This window comes from Clupea harengus, chromosome 12 (assembly GCF_900700415.2).
Source record: "Clupea harengus chromosome 12, Ch_v2.0.2, whole genome shotgun sequence".
NCBI lineage: Eukaryota > Metazoa > Chordata > Actinopteri > Clupeiformes > Clupeidae > Clupea > Clupea harengus.
This window is the reverse complement of record NC_045163.1, coordinates 25,102,957-25,126,985: the sequence shown is the minus strand read 5'-3', so window position 1 is coordinate 25,126,985 and position 24,029 is coordinate 25,102,957. Positions and strand designations below refer to the sequence as shown.

Below are 24,029 nucleotides of genomic sequence, written 5' to 3'. Positions count from 1 at the left end.
TGGGTGTTTCCATACCCATGGTTTGAGGGTAAAACGTAAAAAATGAAAAGTTGTACTTGTCATTAGAAAGTCGCTGCTTTTGTTCAAATGTGAGCAAAATATAGTGACAAAACAAAAACTTAAATCGGTCATGTAAACTTTCATGAAGCCCTACGAGAGAAACTGTGGAAGAGGTCATAATTGGATGACTAGTTAAATGTGCTGCTGATGTCAAGATAAAATTCAAATATGACTTATTTCCAAAGCCACATTTGAGTGGGGGTCACTAGAATTTCAACACACCCCATAGGCAACGTCAACATCCCTTATACACTACAAGTCCCAGGCAATTCGTCTACAACCAATGATGTCATCACTACGCGTCAAAGACATCAATACGAGGGTAAACAGGGTAAACTTAGGTATGTCATGCTTTAACTTGCCACACCGACAGACTACTGTTCAAGCACATCAAGTCGATATTGTAAACAGAAGGGCTGTATAGAGTCATGTTCGCTGTTTTTATTACCATCTTCGGTTTGTTAATCGTTCATGTAGCCAGTTAGCAGTAACGATACCACTATTCCTTCGCCTTTACTAGCAAATGAACTCTGACACAATTTCAGTAGTACCAGAAGGACGCATTAACGTTGCTGTTAATTTCAAGACATATAGATTGAATTTATTCTGAGTAAATATCTTATCATCTGTAAAATCGTTTAGCTGTCCAATTATTTGAGGCTAAACATCAGGTGAGAGAGCACCCTATCGCTTACGGGCTTGCTTTTATGTCCTCTATCACAGTGCACAGTTTTGACTTCTGGACTTTGAGTGTCCTGTCACACAGTGAAACGCTAGGTCGACATTACAGCCTACTGAACACACTCAAGCAGTGTTCCTCTCTACCCTCACCTACAGATTTGGCATGGCATTAGCAGGTGTGCGTGTGATTGAGCTGGCAGGGTTGGCCCCTGCGCCTTTCTGTGGCATGATCTTGGCAGATTTTGGGGCCAGGGTGATTCGGGTGGACAAGACAAAGGTCGCCATGGCCATGGACACACAGGCCAGGGGCAAACAGTCGGTGGCGATTAACCTGAAGCACCCACTCGGTGTGGCTGTACTCAAGAGGCTTTGTGTGCAGTCCGATGTACTTATTGAGCCTTTTCGTCATGGTAAGTGCCCACAGTTTGGACCACTACATGTGAAGTTGAACTCAAACATGTTTCAGTTTACCTCCTGAGATGAGGTTTGCTTTGGTCACTAAATGGTTGTAATGAAACACAAACTTAAATATTGTTGTGAAATATAGTGCATATTTCCATTTTCTGGACACAGTGCACACAGGCAAAATGATATTGGGGGTGGAAATCACCTTTTCTTGCACTAAGCACAATGAACACAAAATGTTGATATGCAGCTTAATATTATATTAATTAATATAGTACAGCGATTTTTTTCCAAACAGGTAGGTGCATGGCTTTCAATGCTTTTGCTGTAATTAGCCTAATAATTCACATGTCTTAAGCTTATAGTCGTCCTATCAGCAGAATTGGTTGTTGAATTCGGTCATCCCACATTCACATTCGGTGTGGGGTTGCACAAATATGCCTGGGATTTGTCTTTGCCCCGTGATTAAGCGTGGTTCCTGCACCACGAGATCAAACTGCCTATATATTACTTCACTGACATGTACCTCCCATTTTAATCCCACACTGTTATCCTGGTGCATAGGACACAGGACACAGAACTCCAGTCCATGCCTTTCGATGCAATATCACAGCAAAAACCCACAGTCTGTTGTCAGTTGTATCACATCTTAAGAATACACTACTGATTTTAGTGCTGACATTGCAATTTTAGTGTTTTTATTTGATTTGGACATATTATATGAAATAATCCCCAAGGCCTGCGCTCTGTATAAAGGGACAGATCTGGTCCTAGCCCTTCCTCAAAGAGGCATAATTGCATTGAAGAGGATGGCTTATTAGTCAACTGAGTGTGCATGAATGAACATCGCTTTTTATATATGACCTTTGTGTAATCAGTGGTAGTTGTTTAATCAGTGGAAAACTGCTAAATGCTTCACAAACAGGGCCAACTGTCTGCTTTTGTTATCTTCAAAATTAAGTTTGACATCAACAAAAGAAAATTGAACAAAATAACAACAAACAATGGCAAAGCGTAGAACAGACATTTTAATTTATTTTTTATTGCCTTTGTTTTTGTAAGCATGATGCTGGATGAGGTGAACGTTTGCATGGGTGATTTAGTCAAAGTCAAAGTCAAGTCAAAGTAGCTTTATTGTCAATTTCCTGCATGTCAGACATACAAGGAATCGATAAAAACGTTTCCCACTCTCCCACGGTGAAACATATAAAGTGCACAGGCACAACAACAGATAAGACAAGACATTTATAAACAAAACACCGCATTTTCGGAAGCGTGAGTACCCCGTAGCTGGTCTCAAATTGGTCACAGTCAAAGTCTCATTTTTCTGGAGTTGTGTCTTCAAATGAATAGGGAAAGGGTCTTGTAATTGTGTCCGAATGGTTCATGTTTATTTCAGTGAGCATGTCAGGGCTCAGGGGTCATCCGGGGTTAGTGTTTGGAGGGTTGTTAAAGATGTCCTTTCAACTATATCTAGTGGCAGAGCAGGTAAGCTCCTTTGATCTGGAAATCTTCTAAATCTAGTCCGGGGTAATCAAAGAGAACGGCTGTTTTTCTTCAGTTCCCCCTGGACTGACTTCTATCATCTGTCTGCAAATGAAGAGAAAGCCCTACTGTTTTGTTTTAAAAGCTCTACGCTACGCCGCTACGCCGCTCCACCCGAGGCAATGGCTCTTTAATCCCAGGCCTCACGCAAACTGTTAAGCATTTTGCCTCCACTTAGGTGAACGCATTGCCCAATTAAAAACAAACTGGCACAGTGTTTTTTTTTTTTTTCTCACATAAATAAGTTTATCCACGCAGTTGAATTTCCAGACCCTTTGAATCTGGGGTGGAATCTGCCGCTGCTTGTCTGACCCCCCCCCCCCCCCCCCCCTGGCGTTTGGGGGCTCCAATTAACTCTGATACCCAGCAGCTCCACACACACGTCACACCAGGATTCACAGCCTCATCTCGCTTGTTTTCCCTCACACAGTCATCCATTCATTCTCACTTTCATTCACTCATCTTCCTGTTCACTTGTTCTTTTTTTTATTTTTGGAAAGGGGTGATGGAGAAGCTCGGCTTGGGTCCCGAGGAGCTGCTGAAGGAGAACCCGCGGCTCATCTACGCCCGGCTCACCGGCTACGGACAGACGGGCTCTTATGCCAAGGCCGCCGGACATGACATCAATTACCTGGCCATGTCAGGTACTGCCTGTCTTCAGCTCCCCCACAGCAGTGCAGCACCTCTGCTGGAGTCTTGCCTCAAAGCTGTGTGTGTTTTCTCTGCTGGAGCATTGCCTCAAAGCTGTGTGTGTTTTCTTTGCTGGAGTCTGGCCTCAAAGCTGCGTGTGTTTTCTCTGCTGGAGTCTTGCCTCAAAGCTGTGTGTGTTTTCTTTGCTGGAGCATTGCCTCAAAGCTGTGTGTGTTTTCTCTGGAGCATTGCCTCAAAGCTGTGTGTGTTTTCTTTGCTGGAGCATTGCCTCAAAGCTGTGTGTGTTTTCTCTGCTGGAGTCTTGCCTCAAAGCTGTGTGTGTTTTCTTTGCTGGAGCATTGCCTCAAAGCTGTGTGTGTTTTCTTTGCTGGAGCATTGCCTCAAAGCTGTGTGTGTTTTCTCTGCTGGAGTCTTGCCTCAAAGCTGTGTGTGTTTTCTTTGCTGGAGTCTGGCCTCAAAGCTGTGTGTGTTTTCTCTGCTGGAGTCTTGCCTCAAAGCTGTGTGTGTTTTCTCTGCTGGAGCATTGCCTCAAAGCTGTGTGTGTTTTCTCTGGAGCATTGCCTCAAAGCTGTGTGTGTTTTCTAGTATAAAGAAGAGTGAAATGAAAAGTGAGAAGTCTGTGAAATTACCGTTGGCAGGTAGCACCATCTTCAGTATCGCACACCCCCTTGAACACGCTGAGGGAATTTAAACTTCAACGCCTTAGCTTTTGTATTCTTTGAACCAAAGCACAAAACATGACGTAGGCTTGGCCCTAGCTTTGAAATGAAACCCTTTAGATTTGATGCGCCTTGCATTGTGCCTTGTGTTGTGCTTGCACTCCTCTGCCCTTCCCTTTAGTGTTAACGTCCTTTTGTATGACAGGACAAGTTGAACCGCAGTTTCATTGCTTGCCCATTCATTGTTGTCATAGTTACAACAGCTCCTGAAGTGAGTCACCTGATGGGTACGTGGCCTTGCAAAATGTTTGCACAAGGTTAAATGTAATCCGTGCAGCAGTATGCCAGTTACACAATGCAGTGCAGCGGTGCTAAAACAGCTGGAATGGAGCAGTTACACAATGCAGTGCAGCGGTGCTAAAACAGCTGGAATGGAATGGTGCCACAAATGTCAGGCTGGTTGTTGTCCTGTCATTTCATACCTAATGGTTCCCTCACGATTTGACGTCATTGCATCTGAACTGCATACAAAACCCCACGGAGGCTTGGAAGCATTGAAGTGGCTGTCGTGCCAAGCTGCTTTTCTGGGGATGAGGAAATGGGATGGAGAGGCCCAGTGGAGCTGATGCTGCAGTGCAGTGTGGATGCTGGTCAGTAGTTGCTGAGGCAGTGTTGGCCAGACCCGGGACTATACTGTGTTTTTGTTACAAATGGATCTTATATATTCAGCATTTCTCCCAAGCACATTGCAATCTCGGTAAACTCTTATTAAACGGTTCAGGTTAGACCTAGTTTCAGTTTGCTGAAGTTGCAGTCTTATTATTTATAATCCAGCTTTGGCTACGAATTTGGTTTAGCACACTCAAACACTGAACAACAAAATGCTCATCAACATTAAAATCAATGTTTTTTTTTTTTTTTGACACTTTATTTTTTTAAGTTTTATCACACAGATACAGAGGAACAGAAAAGTGAACAAACACACAGATTGCCAAAAAAATAATACAAAAACAAAAAACAGTGGTTTAATTATCCACTCAGTTCAAAATGGAAAATTATTTATGTTTTGAACTTGTCAGACTTAAGCACTCAAGTTGATTGTAGTAAACAAGCTGGCCACCAATTATCCTCTCATTAAAAATAGGGAAACAGATTCACTTTAATGAGGAGATTGCTTGTGCCACAACTAATTTTCTCTCCAATTGTCATGTCACATACATTTTACGGTACAAAATTAGCCTAGCCGTTAGTTCTGGCCACCTAAACTGACATTGTTAGCATGGCTGAATAAAGACCCACCAGCAAACTATAAATACAGGTTCCAGGCGCTACATAATGTGAAATATTTTCTCTCAGTTATCTGCAGAAGATGCGGCCAACTTTGCTGTTAGCTTGATGAGTGCTGGACTGGGTAATTCAGACTAATCTGAGACTACCTCACAGTTGTTCAATTCAATGTATATGACACCAATAACAATTGAAATTCTTTGCAGTGCCCAAAGCCTGAACCCCCTAGAGCAAATGAAAAAACCTTGAGCAGTATCCAGCTCATAAGTTGGGACCCATCTGCTTAGGGTTGGCTGGGTAGACAGATAGAAGGGGGGTGGGAGGGTAGAAGGGAAGGGAGGAGGAGATGAGAGATTCAGAAGCAAGCGGATAAAAATCAAACATGCATCAGGCTGAGACATATTAGCATACATGTGGCATGTACACACTCAAGGACACACACGAGATTGATAGTGGCTAGAAATGGAAAGAGCCAGCTTTCATAGCATTTCATTGGTTGTAGAGCAGCCTAGTGGGTATACAGGACGCTCATAAGGGTACTATAATGGAAAGGCTAATATGGTTAATATAAAGGATAAGCAAAACTATGAAGCAGAACACCATGCCAATGATGGCATTCATTTATATTGCGGGTAAAAATGCTGGCACATAATATGTATATACAGTAGGATGGATCATAACCAGAGGAGGAATTGTGCATAGCTGTTTGGTGGGAGTGGGCAGCTGAACACACACAAACAAACACACTCACACTCACACACACAAACAAACACACTCACACACACACACACACACACACAATCACACTCACACTCACACTCACACTCAATAGACCTACCATTACAATTATAGATCACACATTTCTTTGCAAGTGGCCAAACTTGCGAAATCGGCAGGGGGTCAAATACTTATTTTCCCCACTGTAGATATCACCCCATAGACATCCTCACACACCGCTTCTTGTATTGCTCTCACAGCGGTGGCGGTGTTGAATTTTGCCATGATTATGGTCTTGTATTCTTCATAAGCGTTCATGTTCATCTCCTGCTCGCCAGCGGAGAAAAAAAGAGCCCTTTTCTTTGAGTTTAGAACCCTTATACCGTTAGAAAATCATTGTTTTGGTGATCGACCTTTCCTGCCTTTTGAAGTAGGACGTGCACACGCAATTGCCCTGATAAGTTTAGCCTGGTTGAAATGAACCACATGATTTGGGTACGGATCAGCCGTTGACGAACCGATATTTGCTGTTCTCAATCAGCTCGCTAATGTTAACGGGCTAAAAGGACTATTGATTAACTTAGCTTCAACCCTTACGACGAACGGGGCCCAGGTGCGGCTGACACAGACCGACAAAGTTGTCATGTCAACAACACCGGTGAGGCAAGCTTTTCCCCCTCAAGTTCAAACTGCCTTCCAGCTCCAAACAAACTGCCAAATGAACAGGCGAGGCAGGGACAGGCTGAGACTCATGACATGTCGTCTCAGACTAAGAGTGCCTTTAACAGACAGTCATAAAGCAGCTCTACACTGTGCGGTATAACACAGATTGACACATGTAGACAACCCATGGGACATACACATAAGACAGACAAATACACACACACACACACACACACACACACACACACAAACATCAACCCATGGGACATATACATAAGACAGACAAATACACACACACACAAACACACACACACACACACACACACACACAAACACAAACATCAACCCATGGGACATACACATAAGACAGACAAATACACACACACACACACACACACACACACACACACACACACACACACACAAACACAAACATCAACCCATGGGACATACACATAAGACAGACAAATACACACACACACAAACACACACACACACACACACACACACACACACACACACACACACAAACATCAACCCATGGGACATACACATAAGACAGACAAATACATACACACACACACACACACACACAAACATCAACCCATGGGACATACACATAAGACAGACAAATACATACACACACACACACACACACACACACACACACACACACAAACATCAACCCATGGGACATACACATAAGACAGACAAATACACACACACACACACACACACACACACACACACACACACACACACACACACACACAAACATCAACCCATGGGACATACACATAAGACAGACACAGCACTTTGAGACAGATCTCGAAGTGGACTCATGGTCCTGATCAGCCATTCAGAAAGTTAGCTTAAAGGAGTCATCGTGCCCATTTTTACACAAGTTGAAATGGTTCATTGGGATCTTAATGAACATACTTTGGTCAAAAATACCACATGGATTAGGCAAAACAGCACCCTTCTCACCCTGTCTAAAACAGCCCTGTTCAAAGCCACCTGTTTGAGTTCCTTTAATGAGGCTAATGAGCCTTCACCAGCACTTGAGCCCCACTCCCTCACTTGCCCCCTCCTCTGAACCTCTCCCCTACAGTCTGCCATTTTCCTCCTTCTATCTCCCTGATCCCTCTGCTATCTCTGATCTCATCTGTAAATCAAAACCATCCACATGCCAGTTAGATCCCCTACCTACTGCCCTGGTCATATCCTGCCTCCCCTCACTGCTCCCTCTAATTGCTGCTATCATCCACTCCTCTCTCACTACTGGTTCATTTCCCGCACCCCTCAAAACGGCTGCTGTCTCCCCAATCCTCAAAAAACCTGGTTCAGATCCCAACAACTTTAATAACCTCCGCCCCATCTCCAACCTATCTTTCATCTCCAAAATACTTGAGAAAATCGTTGCTTCTCAACTCCATTCCCATCTATCTCAAAACAGTTTATATGAACAGTTCCAATCTGGTTTCCGTCCCCGCCATAGCACTGAAACGGCCCTTCTGAAAATCACCAACGACCTCCTTATTGCAGCTGATTCCGGTTTACTATCCATCCTCATCCTCCTTGACCTGAGTGCGGCCTTCGACACAATCTCCCACACCATCCTCCTCAACAGATTATCCTCCATCGGCATCACTGGCATCCCCCTTGACTGGTTCCACTCCTATCTCTCAGACCGCACTCAGTTCATCCAACTCAAATCCTTCCGTTCCCAACCGTCCCCTGTCTCCTCTGGTGTCCCCCAGGGCTCTGTCCTTCTTCTTCATACTTTTAAAGCCATCCACAACCTTGCCCCTCCTTACCTGTCTGACCTCCTTCACACTGCCACCTCCACCCGCTCCCTCAGATCCTCCTCTTCCATCCACCTAACTGTCCCCTCTGCCCGGCTTACCACCATGGGGAGCAGAGCTTTCAGCCGCTCTGCTCCCAAACTCTGGAACTCACTCCCACCTGACATCCGAAACATTGACTCCCTCCCTCAGTTCAAATCCTCTCTCAAAACCCACCTTTTCAGGATTGCATTCTCACTGTAGTTGCCATGCTGTTTTTACTTGCACTTTTAATTTTAATTGTTTTGTTATTTGTTTGCTCCTGTTTTAAATTGTAAAGCGTCCTTGAGTGACATGAAAGGCGCTGTGAAATAAAATGTATTATTATTATTATTATTACTGATCATCCACCCACCTCTAACAAACTGTGTGCCCACCCAAGCAATGTTTGGTGTTACCATGGCAACTGTATCTTGGAAGAAAGATGGCTGCTGGAGACTTTGACACAGCGGTGCACTCATATTGTTTTGAACCAGAGTCAGACCCTGAAGAAGAAGAGGCTCCCGAAAAAAGTTCGAGAATTTAGGCTTCAACAGCACGTTTCTGAATGGTTAGTTAACTTTATGTCAATTCAAAAAAAATAGTTTGTATGTTTGTACAATGGCTAAGATCATATGGTCTTGCTGGCTGTGTCGAGAACAACCCAATGCTAGTGACTCGAGTATTTAAAAACAGCGTGTTTATGCACGAGTGTGTAACAAATACAGTGTGTATGTACAAGTATGTAACAAATACAATGTGTCATTAAGCTATGCCTTCTATACCAATAAAACTCAAGCTGTAACATTTAAGTTAGGTCACAGCCAGCAGTGTTATTTGACAACAGTAATGGGCTAAGCAGGAAGTGTAGGACATAACTCGTAGTAATGGATGTTTCCCTCTATTTATTACAGCGTTTAAACATTGTGTACTTATCAAATCGTTGCATTTGGTCACCTATGTCTTCAATAGTAACACAACATTCAAATAAACTGCAGCTGCAATTTTGTCACTTTTTAAATCTCTTTTCTGATACAGGTGCATTAGTGCCAATAGTGAAAAAATGCCTACAGAGCCCGTTAGTATGCTGCGAGGAGATAGGAGAAGGAGATGCTTCCACAGGTAGTGTGAATTCATTTTGAATGGCACTGTAATTATGCAGTCATCGTCTGTTCTATTTTCCATGTCACTCAGTTACACTTTCAGATTGTCAGGGTTACAAGACTGTGGTAGCCTCAGAACACACCAGCATGCATGGTTGAACATCCTGGCCGCGAACCGGTGTGCTTGAATGTGTTCTCACTGCAGAATGCGTTCAACTATATTCATCTATAGAGCAGACTATGGGCCTTTACGTCTAAGGGGAATAGAGAAGTATTTTTTATGCATATGAGTTGTCAATCATTATGTCAGTCAAATATGACTAAGGAAGCAAATATATTAAATTACTCTTCCCTCTGTCATACTTTGCTTACTGCTCATCTTACATGTGTCAATTGTTAACATGTTACATTACAAATACTCAAAGACCACAAGACTGTTTATATAGACTTTTATTGTCAGAATGACTGCCATATCGAATGCCACAGAGCTTTCTTAAGCACAGTTATTCGATGTACTGGCTGATACAGAAGAGCTGATTGTAATAAATACAAAACGAAGACAAAAATTATACAATACAAAAATACAATTTGTGCCATCATACCAAAATAAAAATGCGCACACTATAAATGTGTCAACATTTATTCTGAACAGATGTAAACTTTGCTCAGCCGTTACAGGTATTTGGCGTACATACGTTTTGTAAGCCGGTGATGGGGCTTTCTGGGCCGGAGAATCCTGCAAGGTGCTGTGGGTACAGAGAGAGTCCCCTGACGCTCAACGAAGGTACGTGGGGTTCAGACCTGTCCTTGATCGAACCTTGACAGGTAGCTGGCTATCACCTCCAGCTGGTCTGGTTTGTCAAACTGGGCAGAGAGGTCCTCGGGGATGGGGATCTTCTGCACTGCGTCCACATATGTGGCCAGGTCCTGATGGGGATCTTCTGCACTGCGTCCACATATGGGGCCGGGTCCTGAAAAACCCCTGGTGCAGTGTTGCACATTTTTCATTTTTTTTGTATTCATATTTTTTTCATTATTCTGTTTAATATGAAGGCCATTTAAAGATAAGAATTATTTTGTATCTTATTTATGTTTGGCTTATTGTATAATGACTGTCTGTACGTTGTTTGACTTTGTGGAATTTTCAATAAAAGCTTGTGACACTCACGGAAGGCTGGAGTTGTTTGTTGTCGGCTTTGCTGTGCGTTCTCCCTTCTTGTTCTCGTTCTAAATTCCGGCTCATTAGCTGATGCTCTTGCTTGGGGATGCCCAGCACTTGTGCTGAATTCTGCAGTGACGGTACAATAACAATAACAAACACAGCAACACATGCCCTACTTGCATTTTTCTCACAAAATCCCAATGAAATAATCAGTGAAAAGTATTTGTACTTGTCCTGGAATATGTGCAAAACCCTAAACTGGCGACAGTGGTACAGGAGGTAGAGAAGTCGTTTAGTAATCAGAAGGTTGCTAGTTCGAATCCCTGTCGAAGCGTCCTTGAGCAAGACACTGAACCCCTAATTGCTCCTGATGTGCAGTGTGCCATCAGTGTAAATGTAAAAATGTGTATACATTGTAAGTCGCACACATGTAAGTCGCTTTGGATAAAAGCGTCTGCTAAATGACTAAATGTAAATGTAAACCGCTATGGTAACCTCTACCCATAAAAGGTCTTCACACCATTCACGAGCAAATAATTGCCCATTTAACATTTATAAGTGCCCATCATTGTAGTGTTGAAAGGCATCAAAGAGCGGGCTAATGGCCTTGAACTATATACAGGGTGGTTGTTAACTTCTCTCCTCACATATGCGATTCTGAATGGCCCGCTGAATCACATCTTTTCTGACATACACAGCCAAACAGACTGGGTTGCCTTATTTCAGTTTTTTGGGGTTGTTTGGCACGCCAGATACCCACATTTTAAAATCTATGCCGGAAGCACTAAAGAAGGGAAATTGTCATAATGTGTTCCCTTTAAATCAACTTGGTCTATTATCCAAATAAAATGTTGTAATTAGTAGTTTGAACGTTTTTGTTGGAGTTATGTTTTTGGATTTTGACAGTCACTGTTCCGGACCCTGGACTGAATGGAAATTTGGCGAGTGGACCTTTTGGGTTTCTAAATTGAGTACCCCTGGTCTAGACGCTTCTTCTCTTGCGTGTTACAAAATAGAAACCCACAGAGCGAAAAGCCTGAGGTAGGCTCGAGAATAAAGCTTAAAGCCTGAGGTAGGACCGAGAATAGAGCTTTAAAAAAGCACAGAAATAGAGCCTCAAATAAGACAAAAAATCAAACTTTTTTTTTATCCCTATCTAGCCTTTTTAATCTAATCAGAGTAAAAATATATTTATTTAAAAAAAAAAATGCAGAGAACGTCACATATATGTATGTGTTTTGTTCCCCAAGTGTGCTGTTTCTTATTGTTTATAGCATGTCAGTAAAACATTTTTTGGCATTTGGCATTTTATCAGCATAACTGGATACACTGTGGGCGAAAATACTCTGGGGGGGCTCTGCTTAAAATATTCAGGACGATAGCCAAGTGATGGGATCTAACAGCGCCAGGATCACACTACCTCTAGACCGTTTGCATTCAGGCTGGGGGCCCATGTATCCCTTTGTGTATCGCTAGGGGCCCTAGGGTCTCAAGGGTCAACCCTGGAACAGCCAGGCTTACTTGGTGTGGGTTTTTAGGGCCCCTGGGCGCATAAGCCTGTGCGATAATCTAAAGTTTGAATAGAAAAAGTTTGTTGTATGTCTTATTCTGAGTGAAAATGTGAGGAACTATAGTTTGTGGATATGGTGGTTGTACAGTGATAGGGTGTGAAGCAGTATGTGAGTTACGTTGTGTGATTTTGGGACTTGTCTCATGTATACATAAGAAACCAAATGTGAAGTTACTTGCCATTTATTTCCTAACTTTTGAGAAATATGCATGTTTGTATAAAATGTAGGATATTAGTTCAAGGCAAGAGTAGGTTTGAAAACAGTACTACATGTAGAGTGTCGACATTTATAACAAAACAGGGGTATACACAATCATAATAAGAAGTTTGAATATAGCTGCAAGCAGCAATAATCGGAGTCCAAGCAGATTTTCAGTAAGTTTGAACCTTGTGTTGGATGTGGAATTTTGATTGGCTGTTGGCGATCATTGTATAGCAAGCCAAATGGAACTTCAAGAGATATGATTAAATATAGCCAAGCATAAGCATACCAAGTTCATAGAAAAATGTTTTTGCTTCAGCAGTTGTAGAGATTTTGAAATGTCAGCTGCAGCACCCCCCTATCGACCAGATTTCACAAATGCTTGGTGTTTGTCCAAAGAATGTGGTAATGATGCGGGGTGTTAAATTACATGAAGTTTGAACCTTTACATCATAAGGTATTAGCTAGTCAAGTGCTGGGTTTTTGCTTTGAGCATTATTCACTAGGTGGTGCCACTCCACAAATGCATTGCAATGAGTTTAATACACCTCCTATTTGCTCCTTAATACACCTTTTAATACACCTCCTAGAGGCCAACTTGCCATACAAGTACGCCCTCAGGATTACGAACCTGGCTTAGGGTAAGGGTAGGCATTGCATACAGACCGAGGTTAAGATTAAGGTAAGGGAAAGAGTTTAATTCTTTGAGGTAATTTAGAGCTAGGCTATTTAGAGCTTTGTATGTTCAAAGTCAATCAAAAGTTTGCAATTCAATTTTTGACAAGGAGCCGGAGTAGAGAGGCAAGTTTAGGTGAGTTATGTTCATATCTTTTAGTCCCAGTAAGTGTGCGTGCAGCAGCAGCTTTTTGTCTCAGTTGGAGGTTTTCTTCAGTGGATGTCTACGGGGATGGAATTGATGATTGCAGACAGCGGTGGGGTCATGACCTCAGAGTAGATGGGTTTGGGTGGGTCCTATCCTCCAGCACAGAGCAGGCACATTTGAACACCTTTCATAGCGAGGATACTTAGAATTTCAAACAATAGTTTGACAGGCGGGGGCAGGGCCCATTTGGTCTGGGGGGGGGGGGGGGGGGGTCCCCTCCTGCCTGGCGGGGGCTGCGGGGGTATATGTGATTGCCTTCTTGATTACTGCGATTTTGAATGATTGTGGTTCTTCACTACAGTGACCCAAAGCCAGGCAAAATCTGCACAGTGAACAGGAACTGGATTATCCTCTAACTTTTTTGTTTTTGTACTTCCAGTGGATGCCTGTGATGCTTCAGTGGATGTCTGTGATGCTTCAGTGGATGTCTGTGATGCTTCAGTGGATGTCTGTGATGCTTCAGGGTGTCTGTGATGCTTCAGGATGTCTGTGATGCTTCAGTGTGTCTGTGATGCTTCAGGGTGTCTGTGATGCTTCAGTGGATGTCTGTGATGCTTCAGTGGATGTCTGTGCTGCTTCAGGGTGCCTGTGATGCTTCAGTGGATGCCTGTGATGCTTCAGGGTGCCTGTGATGCTTCAGGGTGCCTGTGATGCTTCAGGATGTCTGTGATGCTTCAGTGTGTCTGTGATGCTTCAGGGTGTCTGTGATGCTTCAGTGGATGTCTGTGATGCTTCAGTGGATGTCTGTGCTGCTTCAGGGTGCCTGTGATGCTTCAGTGGATGCCTGTGATGCTTCAGGGTGCCTGTGATGCTTCAGGGTGTCTGTGATGCTTCAAGGTGTCTGTGCTGCTTCAGGGTGTCTGTGATGCTTCAGTGGATGTCTGTGATACTTCAGGGTGTCTGTGCTTTTCTCTGCGCAGGGCTCCTGTCCATGTTGGGGCGCAGCCAAGAGAAGCCGTACGCCCCGCTCAACTTGGTGGCAGACTTCGCTGGTGGCGGGCTCACCTGTGCCCTGGGGATCGTGCTGGCCCTGTTAGAAAGGAGCACGTCGGGCAAAGGCCAGGTGGTGGACGCCAGCATGGTAAGTCCACGCAGACCGCTCAGCTAATGTCTTCCCTCTCAGTGCCTGTGTAAGGTGTCCACACAGACCGCTCAACTAATGTCTTCCCTCTCAGTGCCCCTGAGGTGTCCACATATCCGACGAATCACTGATAACTGGCTATATCCAGCAATGAGAACATTATTGCAGGAAAGTCACGTTGATTAAGAGGAACTAGTTTTATGTATGTATGAAATGAGTGTTTTTTAATTGATTCTGAGCAGTAGCCCAAAGCTAACCATCTTACTGAGATATTTTTATTCTGATAATTAATTCTCATTTAACATTAAGCTACGTTAAGCCTTTTCACGTTAAGCATTTATGAAGGTCCCTGCCATATTGGTTCAGCTGATCCTGGAGAAACACTGCAATGTCTAGCAGATCAGGATGGGCTTTCTGTCTGAACAACCGCCAACTCCTGAAGTGCCTGTGTTGACAAACTAATAACTTTACCATCTATGTTAGGCTACTTAGAGACATGAGTTGGCTATGTCCCAATGTCTCCAATCCTACAGAGGTCAAAGGTCAGAGGTCAGAGGTCAACGTTGTTGATAACAGGAAGGAGGCTATCTGGGGGTGGGGAGGGGTTCAGATGCTAATGGTTCAGGTCTCAGTGAGACAGAGGACACATCCAGGGGTATGAGTTACAGATACAATATAATACAACACACATGTCATGGAACACTATTCAAGTGGAGTTGAAATTAACCAAGTATTTGTCTGTCAACCAATTTAAGAGCCTTTTAGATAATAAGGATGTGCCTCAATGCTGTTGTTTTGAATGATTCTCTGATTTAATTTTTTTACTTTATGTTATTTTATTTATTTATTTTTTATGCTTAATTTCTGAGTTGTTTGGTGTGTTTTTTTTTTAAATGTATTTTGTCTGTTTCGTTTTGTTGTGGTTTGTTTATGTATTGTTCTTCTGTACTATGTGGCCTCAATCAGGGCATTGCTGCAAAAGAGCCCTGTGCTCAGTCAATTTCTCCCTGAATAAACAATGATGATGATGTCTCTTACAACAGTAGAATAGCAATATTCAGTTCCATCAGTCCCCCATATGAGCATTTCTATGCTCACACAAGAACCACCATGCAACAACCAATCAGAACAGGAACACATCAATATGCAGTTCCATCAGAAGTGTGTTTGTGAAGAAAATTAAGAATGAGAAGTAGATTGTAAACCCCCGGGCTAATTGCTTTACTTTCGGAAATGCATCGAAGGAAAAAAGTGAAGGTGCAGTACTTAGTGGAGAAGCCACAAGACAGATGCTGAATACAAAATCAAACCCTCAGCCATAGGAGACTACGCAACTATATGGGGAAGATACCTCAGAGATCCGTCACAGTAGAGAATAATGAATAACAAGTTCATGTATGTGATGTAGTTACCTACTGTGTTCTTTCATTTTGTGTTAATTCTGCTTTAAGTGGACTCCTTCAGGTTAATCTCACCCAGAGCCTAGCTGCCTACGCTTTACATCAAAGTAAAGTGGTTTCTCCCTTTCAATGACTTTTAAATGGTGATAAAGAGAAAAAGGACTTGTGTAGCATGCACTGGTTGCCTAGTTGTTTTCAGTTGTCAAGAAGTTTCCAAGGTAAACTCTTTGATACAATTAAAAACTTGGTTTCTTCTATTCCTGATTGCCCTCAGGTTTGCTGTTGGAAACGTACTTACTCAAAAGCAGACGGTTTGCTGTTGGAAACGTACTTACTCAAAAGCAGACGGTTTGCTTTCTTTACCCATCGTCTGTTTCATGTGTCGAAGCTCAAAAGAACGCAGTGAGCGGCCCCAGTCCAGCCCCTTTCACTCCGCTGCCGATGGAGAGGCTGCGATGGATCTCCCCTCCAGATAGATTGTGTCCGGGCCTCCCACAGAGGATGCAGAATACAAAATCATACCCTCAGCCATAGGAGACTACGTAAACTATATGGGGTAGATACCTTAGAGAATAATGATACATGAATAACAAGTTCATGTATGTGATGTAGTTACCTGCTGTGTTCTTTCATTTTGTGTTAATTCTGCTTTAAGTGGACTCCTTTATGTTGATCTCAGCCAGAGCCTAGCTGCCTACACTTTACATCAAAGTAAAGTGGTTTCTCCCTTTCAATGACTTTTAAATGGTGATAAAGAGAAAAAGGACTTGTGTAGCATGCACTGGTTGCCTAGTTTCCAAGGTAAACTTTTGGTTACAATTACAAACTTGGTTTCTTCTATTCCTGATTGCCCTCAGATTTGCTGTTGGAAACGTACTTACTCAAAAGCGGACGGTTTGCCTTCTTTACCCACCGTCTGTTTCATGTGTCGAAGCTCAAAAGAACGCAGTGAGCGGTCTGTGTTGGGCCCAGTCCAGCCCCTCCCACTCCGCTGCTGATGGAAAGGCTGCAATGGATCTCCCCTCCAATTAGATGGTGTCAGGGCCTCCCACAGAGGATGCTGAATACAAAATCATACCCTCAGCCATAGGAGACTACGAGAATAATGATACAGGAGAGAATAATGAAACATAAGTTCATGTATGTGATGTAGTTACCTGCTGTGTTCTTTCATTTTGTGTTAATTCTGCTTTAAGTGGACTCCTTTATGTTGATCTCAGCCAGAGCCTAGCTGCCTACACTTTACATCAAAGTAAAGTGGTTTCTCCCTTTCAATGACTTTTAAATGGTGATAAAGAGAAAAAGGACTTGTGTAGCATGCACTGGTCGCTTAGTTGGTTTCAGTTGTCAAGAAGTTTCCAAGGTAAACTCTTTGATACAATTAAAAACTTGGTTTCTTCTATTCCTGATTGCCCTCAGGTTTGCTGTTGGAAACGTACTTACTCAAAAGCAGATGGTTTGCTGTTGGAAACGTACTTACTCAAAAGCAGACGGTTTGCTGTTGGAAACGTACTTACTCAAAAGCAGACGGTTTGCTTTCTTTACCCATCGTCTGTTTTATGTGTCGAAGCTCAAAAGAACGCAGTGAACGGTCCCAGTCCAGCCCCTCTCACTCCGCTGCCGATGGAGAGGCTGCGATAGATCTCCCCTCCAGAGAGATGGTGTCAGGGCCTCCCACAGAGGATGCTGAATACAAAATCATACCCTCAGCCATAGGAGACTACGTAAACTATATGGGCTAGATACCTTAGAGAATAATGATACATGAATAACAAGTTCATGTATGTGATGTAGTTACCTGCTGTGTTCTTTTTCATTTTGTGTTAATTCTGCTTCTGTTGATGGAGAGGCTGCGATGGATCTCCCCTCCTAATAGATTGTGTCCGGTCCTCCCACAGAGGATGCTGATGACAAAAGCATACCCTCAGCCATAGGAGACTACGAGAATAATGATACAGTAGAGAATAATGAAACATAAGTTCATGTATGTGATGTAGTTACCTGCTGTGTTTTTTTTCATTTTGTGTTAATTCTGCTTCTGCTGATGGAGAGGCTGCGATGGATCTCCCCTCCTAATAGATTGTGTCCGGTCCTCTCACTCTGTTTGTGATGGAGAGGCTGCGATAGATCTCCCCTCCAGATAGATTGTGTCCGGTCCTCTCACTCTGCTTGTGATGGAGAGGCTGCGATAGATCTCCCCTCCAGATAGATTGTGTCCGGTCCTCCCACAGAGGCCCAGCTGGCCTCAGATGAAGCGGCTCCGGTGCCTCGCTGCGTTCAGCTGAAATCACTGACACGCTCCTGGTTTCTGAGTAATCCGTCATCTTTGTCTGCTGCCGCGGGACATTCGTCTGCGATGCGTGCACTCGCAGACGTCATGCACTCAAGCCGTGAACACAAAACATCTATTTGGTAGTGATATTTAATTGCCATTTTTAGCCGTCTGTGTGTGTGTGTCTGTGTGTGTGTGTGTGTGTGTGTGTGTGTGTGTGTGTGTGTGTGTGTGTGTGTGTGTGTGTGTGACATGGAAACACCCTGTAGCCCCAAATGGACACATAGCCATAATAACCAAATAACATGGTGTTGGATAGCAGGTGGAAGCAGGGTTAGTCATCTGTTTTCCACACGCCTGGTCATCCTCTTGGGTTAGTCATCTGTCTTCCACACGCCTGGTCATCCTCTTGTGGCACGGAGCCTCAGAGGATCTTTGTTCTTTGTCACGACAATCCATCCATGAGCCAGAAGCCCTCGCTAACTCTCCCTAGTACCTATTATTAAGAGCATCGATGAGGGCCCCTCTCGATTATGAACTGGTGGTTATCAGCTGCTAGACTTTTAAATGATGTCCCCAAAAGGCAGACTGTCGACCTGAGATAAAGAAAATGAGCTTATCACTCTTCACTGCTGCTGCCACATAAAGTTGCAATTAAAATAAAGATAGTGAAACGAGATGTTCCTGAGTCTCTCCATGCATCTAGATTCTTGGTTTCAGGTGTTTAAATGCATTTATTTGCATTTAAGGGCTAGAGAAATGTAAAGAAGAACGATAAAAGCCTTGAAATAGAAACAAGAAGCAAAGGAAGTATTTGGGGCACTAGAGTCTAAAAGCACATACTGCACCTTTAAGGCATAGCAAAATAACAGGGTATCAACTTGGTGTTAAATTTAAAAGTAACATCTTTTGATCCGACATTTTTCCAAACAAAGGATACAAATCAATTGAGGCCAACCAAAAAAAGATGGATTTGCTTGTCATGATTTTCACACAGCAAGCCAACAGCGCAGCTTTTGTAGGTCTGCAGGGGAGGTGTGTTTGCAGGTTTGTCTCTAGAGAGGTTCAACCTTCAGGCTCCTTCCACCCACCCCTATGCTTCTCACCTGATGTGTGTCTCTTGGCACCATCCCCCGTGTGGAGTGTGATAGAAGGTGTGTGTGTGTGTGTGTGTGTGTGTGTGTGTGTGTCTGTGTGTTACATCCCCAGCTATGTTTGCTGCTAGATAAGACCTGTGTGTATCCCTGAGAGGGATCCCTGCGGACCATCTGATTAAAGCTGTAAGCGCTGTCATTTTGTAGAGTGTGTGTTCTCAGTGACGTGACATGAATACTGATGTTGCAGTGATGCAATCAACAAATGGCCCCAAAGTCTAAACATAGACTGTCCTTTCTTCTCATGAAGTCACTGTCTTGAAACCACACAGTCTGTCTGTACCTGAGGTATTCACGCCTCAACCTTTCTCCAAACATTTCTTGTATAGTACCGACAGCGTACTTACCGACAGCATACTTAACTATTCTTTGGTGTTCTTCCCTGAGTCTTCTTCACTTTCTGAAGTTGCCTTTTTAAGCTCTGAAGTCCCCTAAATGAGTTTGTCAGCGGTTATTGCCCTCTGCAGTGCTCGTTTGCCATGCGTCCGGGCCGGCTGCAGGTTCATGCGGACGCATGCTAACCTGGTGCTGAGATGTTGCAGACAGCTCTTCCATTGTGGCGTCTCTGGCACCCCCACGGGGGCTTCTGTGGGCGCCCCTTTCATCCTGGCGAGCTCCTCTGCGTCGCGTGGCAGGGCTCCACTCGCCCTTCGCCATTCCTCTCTCGCTGCTCCAGACGTCGGGTTCAGCCATTACTCTTACTCTTCAGTGTGTTCAGTTTTCCTCTTCTCATTTTGTAAACACAGTGCTGAGAGAGAGAGAGAGAGAGAGAGAGAGAGAGAGAGAGAGAGAGAGAGAGAGAGAGAGAGAGAGAGAGAGAGAGAGAGAGAGAGAGAGAGAGAGAGAGAGAGAGAGAGAGAGAGAGAGAGAGAGAGAGAGAGAGAGAGAGAGAGAGAGAGAGAGAGAGAGAGAGAGAGAGAGAGAGACGTGTCATTGAACACAAAAAGGGAGTTCCACTTGCCTATTTAAATGTGCTTTGACCCAATTCTACATGCATTCTCAGAAAGGCCTCGAGCCTAAACCTGTTGTGCAGTTTTGTTTTAGTTGTGTTGGTGATCCTGTATGATGTATTACCAATATATGATGTCATAGATGTGCCTCTACCCATGTGTTTCATTTGGGTTGTGCTATGCGGTCTCTTAACTATGAAGACAGATTCGGTCCATAACCTTAAAACTTGACTGCATAATACAAGTTCTAAAACAAATCTGCCTTCATACCTAAAAGCTCAGGAGTCTTTTGTTGGTGTGAAAGGGTACCTGCAGGGAGAACAGAGAGAGAGAGAGGGAGTCATATAGTCAACTTATAAAATTTTTTGGTGTTCTTTTCCGTATGTGCATTTTTCTGTCAGTGTTTGGACCATTATTTGTATCCAGATCCTTGTAAATAAATATCCTTTTTTGTCTTCTTTCTGTGTGTAGGTTGAAGGGGCAGCCTATGTCGGTTCCTTCATGTGGAAATCCAGAAGCATTGGCTTGTGGAACCGAGGCCGTGGCGAGAACCTTCTGGACAGCGGGGCTCCATTCTACGAGACGTACCGCACCTCTGACGGAAAGCACATGGCTGTGGGGGCCATAGAACCACAGTTCTACGACCAGCTCATTCATGGTAGGCAGCGGCTGCCTGTTTTTTTTTTCTCCTTACATTTACATTTAGTCATTTAGCAGACGCTTTTATCCAAAGCGACTTACAAGGTATACACATTTTACACTGATGGCACACTGCACATCAGGAGCAATTAGGGGTTCAGTGTCTTGCTCAAGGACGCTTCGGCAGGGTATCGAACTAGCAACCTTCTGATTACTAAACGACTTCTCTACCCCCTGTACCACTGTCGTTCTCCTCTCGCTGGCTGTCGATTGATTTCCTTTCTTTGCCTTCCTCACACAAGAGCCTTTACAGGCACTCAAACAAGGTCGCTGGGAAGATGTCTCAATAGGACAAAAGTTTCTCATCACTGAATGTCTGCTCTGATCTCGGCCCACTCAAACGCAGCCTTCAGCAATCAATGAAGTCCTAACGACTTAATGACTTAGACTAGTATTTGACTGTGTGAAACTCAGAGGTCATCATTCTCTGCCATGTGATTGGCGAGTTGTTCCCGGCAGACTTGTGGTTGAGTCTTAGGACCTACCGAATGTGCGCAGCCCTATTCATGAACATTCAGTATCTCCACTTATCATGTTCTAACATCAATGCTGACCTTCAGAGGAATAGTTCAGTCAAGAGTTAATAATGTCTCGCTCTCCATTAAGTTAAGTTTGGCCTCCTTCACTTTCAGATTAAGCACCATCCTGAGTTGTCCACCCTTAAGGCCGAAATATACTTCTACGACTCTGTTACTCCGTGGTCATTACGTTGCCTTGACGGACTCGTTTATATATATGGTTCTCCGACGGTTGTGGGTGTTGTAAAGCATTGATACTGATGTATTGACGGATTGACAGAGTCGGATAGTTACAAAATTTGGGAGGTGCACGTTAGGCCACGGAGAGGTGCTCGGAGAGGGTTTGCAACGTCGGAGAGGGCTCTCCGTGTCTCTGTGTGTCCGTAAACGGACGACCATGAAATTGCGCTTAAATTGACCTTAATTTGTGTGCTCTGTCATAATGACTTGCTGTTGTGACGCTCCTCTCCTAACCCTGCAGGCTTAGGATTGGACGCGAGCGATCTGCCAGCCCAGATGAGCATCTCCGATTGGCCGGAGATGAAGGAGACCTTTACCCGGGCGTTCGGCAGCAAGACGCAGGCCGAGTGGGGGCAGATCTTCGACGGCACGGACGCCTGCGTGACCCCCGTGCTGTCGCTGGATGACGTGAGCTCGCACCCCCACAACCAGCAGAGGGGTTCCTTCCTGCGGGACGCCCAGGGGGAGGAGAGCCCCCGGCCGGCTCCGCTCCTGACGCGCTCCCCGGCCCAGCCGTGCCTCGCCCGGGACCCCTTCATCGGGGAGCACACGCGGCCCGTGCTGCACGACTTCGGCTTCGCCGCCGCGGAGATCGAACAGATGGAGGCGGCGGGCATTGTGGAGTGCAAGGAAACCAAAGCGCGTCTGTAGGCTCTACGTCCACCTGTCTGATCGAGCCCCCATTATTAAAGTCCACAGGAAATGGCGGACAGAAAGAGTAAATATATGTTGTAATCTAATGGTTGCCTTACGGCGCCTAAGTGCTGCTGAACCAGCGGGTGCTGCCATTTAGCGCAGGAACTTCACTTACGCCTAAAAGGCTCTGAATTGCCTGGATGTGAAATCCTGTCAGTCCTATTTAAGGCCGTGCTGTGGTAATTCTGTTCACATAGGTGCCTGTCACAGATGGTTATGTATTTCATAATTACATAAATATTTTATTTGTTATGTGTGATGTCTGAATGATATGAAGCACTACATCTTCTCATTAGTTTGATTGGTCCGTTGTTCATTGATTTTTGAACGGTCTGATGACCCTGAAATCTGTCCTTAAATAAAATGATTCTCCTTATCAGTACATAATATCGTACAGGATATTTCATGAAAGTATATATATATATCATTACTTGGCATTAACAGATACAGAATATCTTGAATGCTTATTGATATTGAAAAGGTCTATCTAATGTACAGAGATACATTTTCAAATGCTATTTTCTCTATTCAGATAACATTGTAGGATTTTTGTTCTTGATGAGAGATTTTCCATCTGAAATGATTAAAACCTCCTTTTTCACCCAATGCTTTGATCTGGAATGATGACTGTGTGTTTAGGTACCCTGCTCTCAGTACCCAGTCCAAGTCCATTTTTACTCTCCGAGAGCTGGAACGTGGGCACTAATGAAAGTAGGAATTAGATTATCACAGGGGCAATAACGCCAGTCTCTGCCCTTTCAAGTTTTATCTCTCTCCCTGCCTCTCTCTCTCTATCTCTTTCTCTCTGTGTCTCTCTCTCCCTCTCTCCCTGCCTCTCTCTCCCTGCCTCTCTCTCACTGCCCCCCTCTCTCTCACACACACACACACCCTCTTTCTTTTCCCAGCCTGGATTAGTGTGGGTTTGCACAGATGCTCAGAGGCCCAGAGATATGAGGGGAATGTGGGTTTTTCCTTTTTTTCTTTTCATAAATCCGTACAACTGAACTGAACCCTCATGTTCTGGTGGGGTGGGGGGGGGGGGGGGCTGAGCGGGCAGCCCGGCTCTACCCGGCCCGGTGTTGCCGTGAGAAACCCTCCCAGGAGCACAGTCCGGCTCACATGACCAGCTCTGTCCGGAGGGGTATGTCCCATGACGGTCCCTAACGAGGTTCTCCGAAAGCCACTAATGCTTCCTGTAAACAGTCAAACTGGGGGAACGAGACCGGCCCCCGAGGCTCGTGTAGGTAAATAATGTCTTAGTTCCCCCGACCTACAGGGCACAATGCTAGTGCATCAATAGCACAACTCTGTGATCCTCCTTCTCTAATCACAACCCGGGCCTTTTTTTTCTTCTCCCTTCAGGGAATCACATGTTGCATCACTTGATTAACCTAATGGGCGGGCAGACCTGCTGCTGCAGACGGCCCAGAAGAAAGAGACCTTGTGAGCATTCCAGAGGCAACCAGCTTCCTTATCTAGTGTGGGCAATCTGCCTAGAATTCATAATTGCTGTCTTTTTGTTTGTTTGGTGTAGGATTATGTGGTAATAATGCGTGGCGTCTCCTCCAGAGACAATGACTAATGTGTTTTGAGAGAGATTTGGTATTG

At 44.2% G+C, this 24,029-nt stretch overlaps 1 protein-coding gene across 2 annotated transcripts; it reads left to right on the top strand.

Annotated features, from left to right (window-relative positions):
- Positions 1 to 328: 328 nt before the first annotated feature.
- Positions 329 to 23,027, top strand: amacr (alpha-methylacyl-CoA racemase). Of its 2 annotated transcripts, none has more exons than XM_012837969.2 (6): positions 329 to 401; positions 898 to 1,151; positions 3,192 to 3,335; positions 14,332 to 14,492; positions 20,740 to 20,926; positions 21,967 to 23,027. In XM_012837969.2, the coding sequence occupies exons 2-6, from the start codon at positions 905 to 907 to the stop codon at positions 22,374 to 22,376; spliced, it is 1,149 nt and encodes a 382-aa protein (XP_012693423.2). In that variant the 5' UTR covers positions 329 to 401; positions 898 to 904; the 3' UTR covers positions 22,377 to 23,027. The 2 variants fall into 2 exon arrangements, with proteins under 2 accessions (XP_012693423.2, XP_031433555.1); XM_031577695.2 differs by lacking the exon at positions 329 to 401 and adding an exon at positions 417 to 731.
- Positions 23,028 to 24,029: the final 1,002 nt, after the last annotated feature.

Excerpts from the sequence above, each read along its gene's own strand:
- amacr (XM_012837969.2), top strand. The coding sequence starts at position 905 with ATGGCATTAGCAGGTGTGCGTGTGATTGAGCTGGCAGGGTTGGCCCCT. Across the intron at positions 14,493-20,739 it reads AGGTGGTGGACGCCAGCATG|GTTGAAGGGGCAGCCTATGT; the intron begins GTAAGTCCACGC and ends TTCTGTGTGTAG. Across the intron at positions 20,927-21,966 it reads CTACGACCAGCTCATTCATG|GCTTAGGATTGGACGCGAGC; the intron begins GTAGGCAGCGGC and ends CTAACCCTGCAG.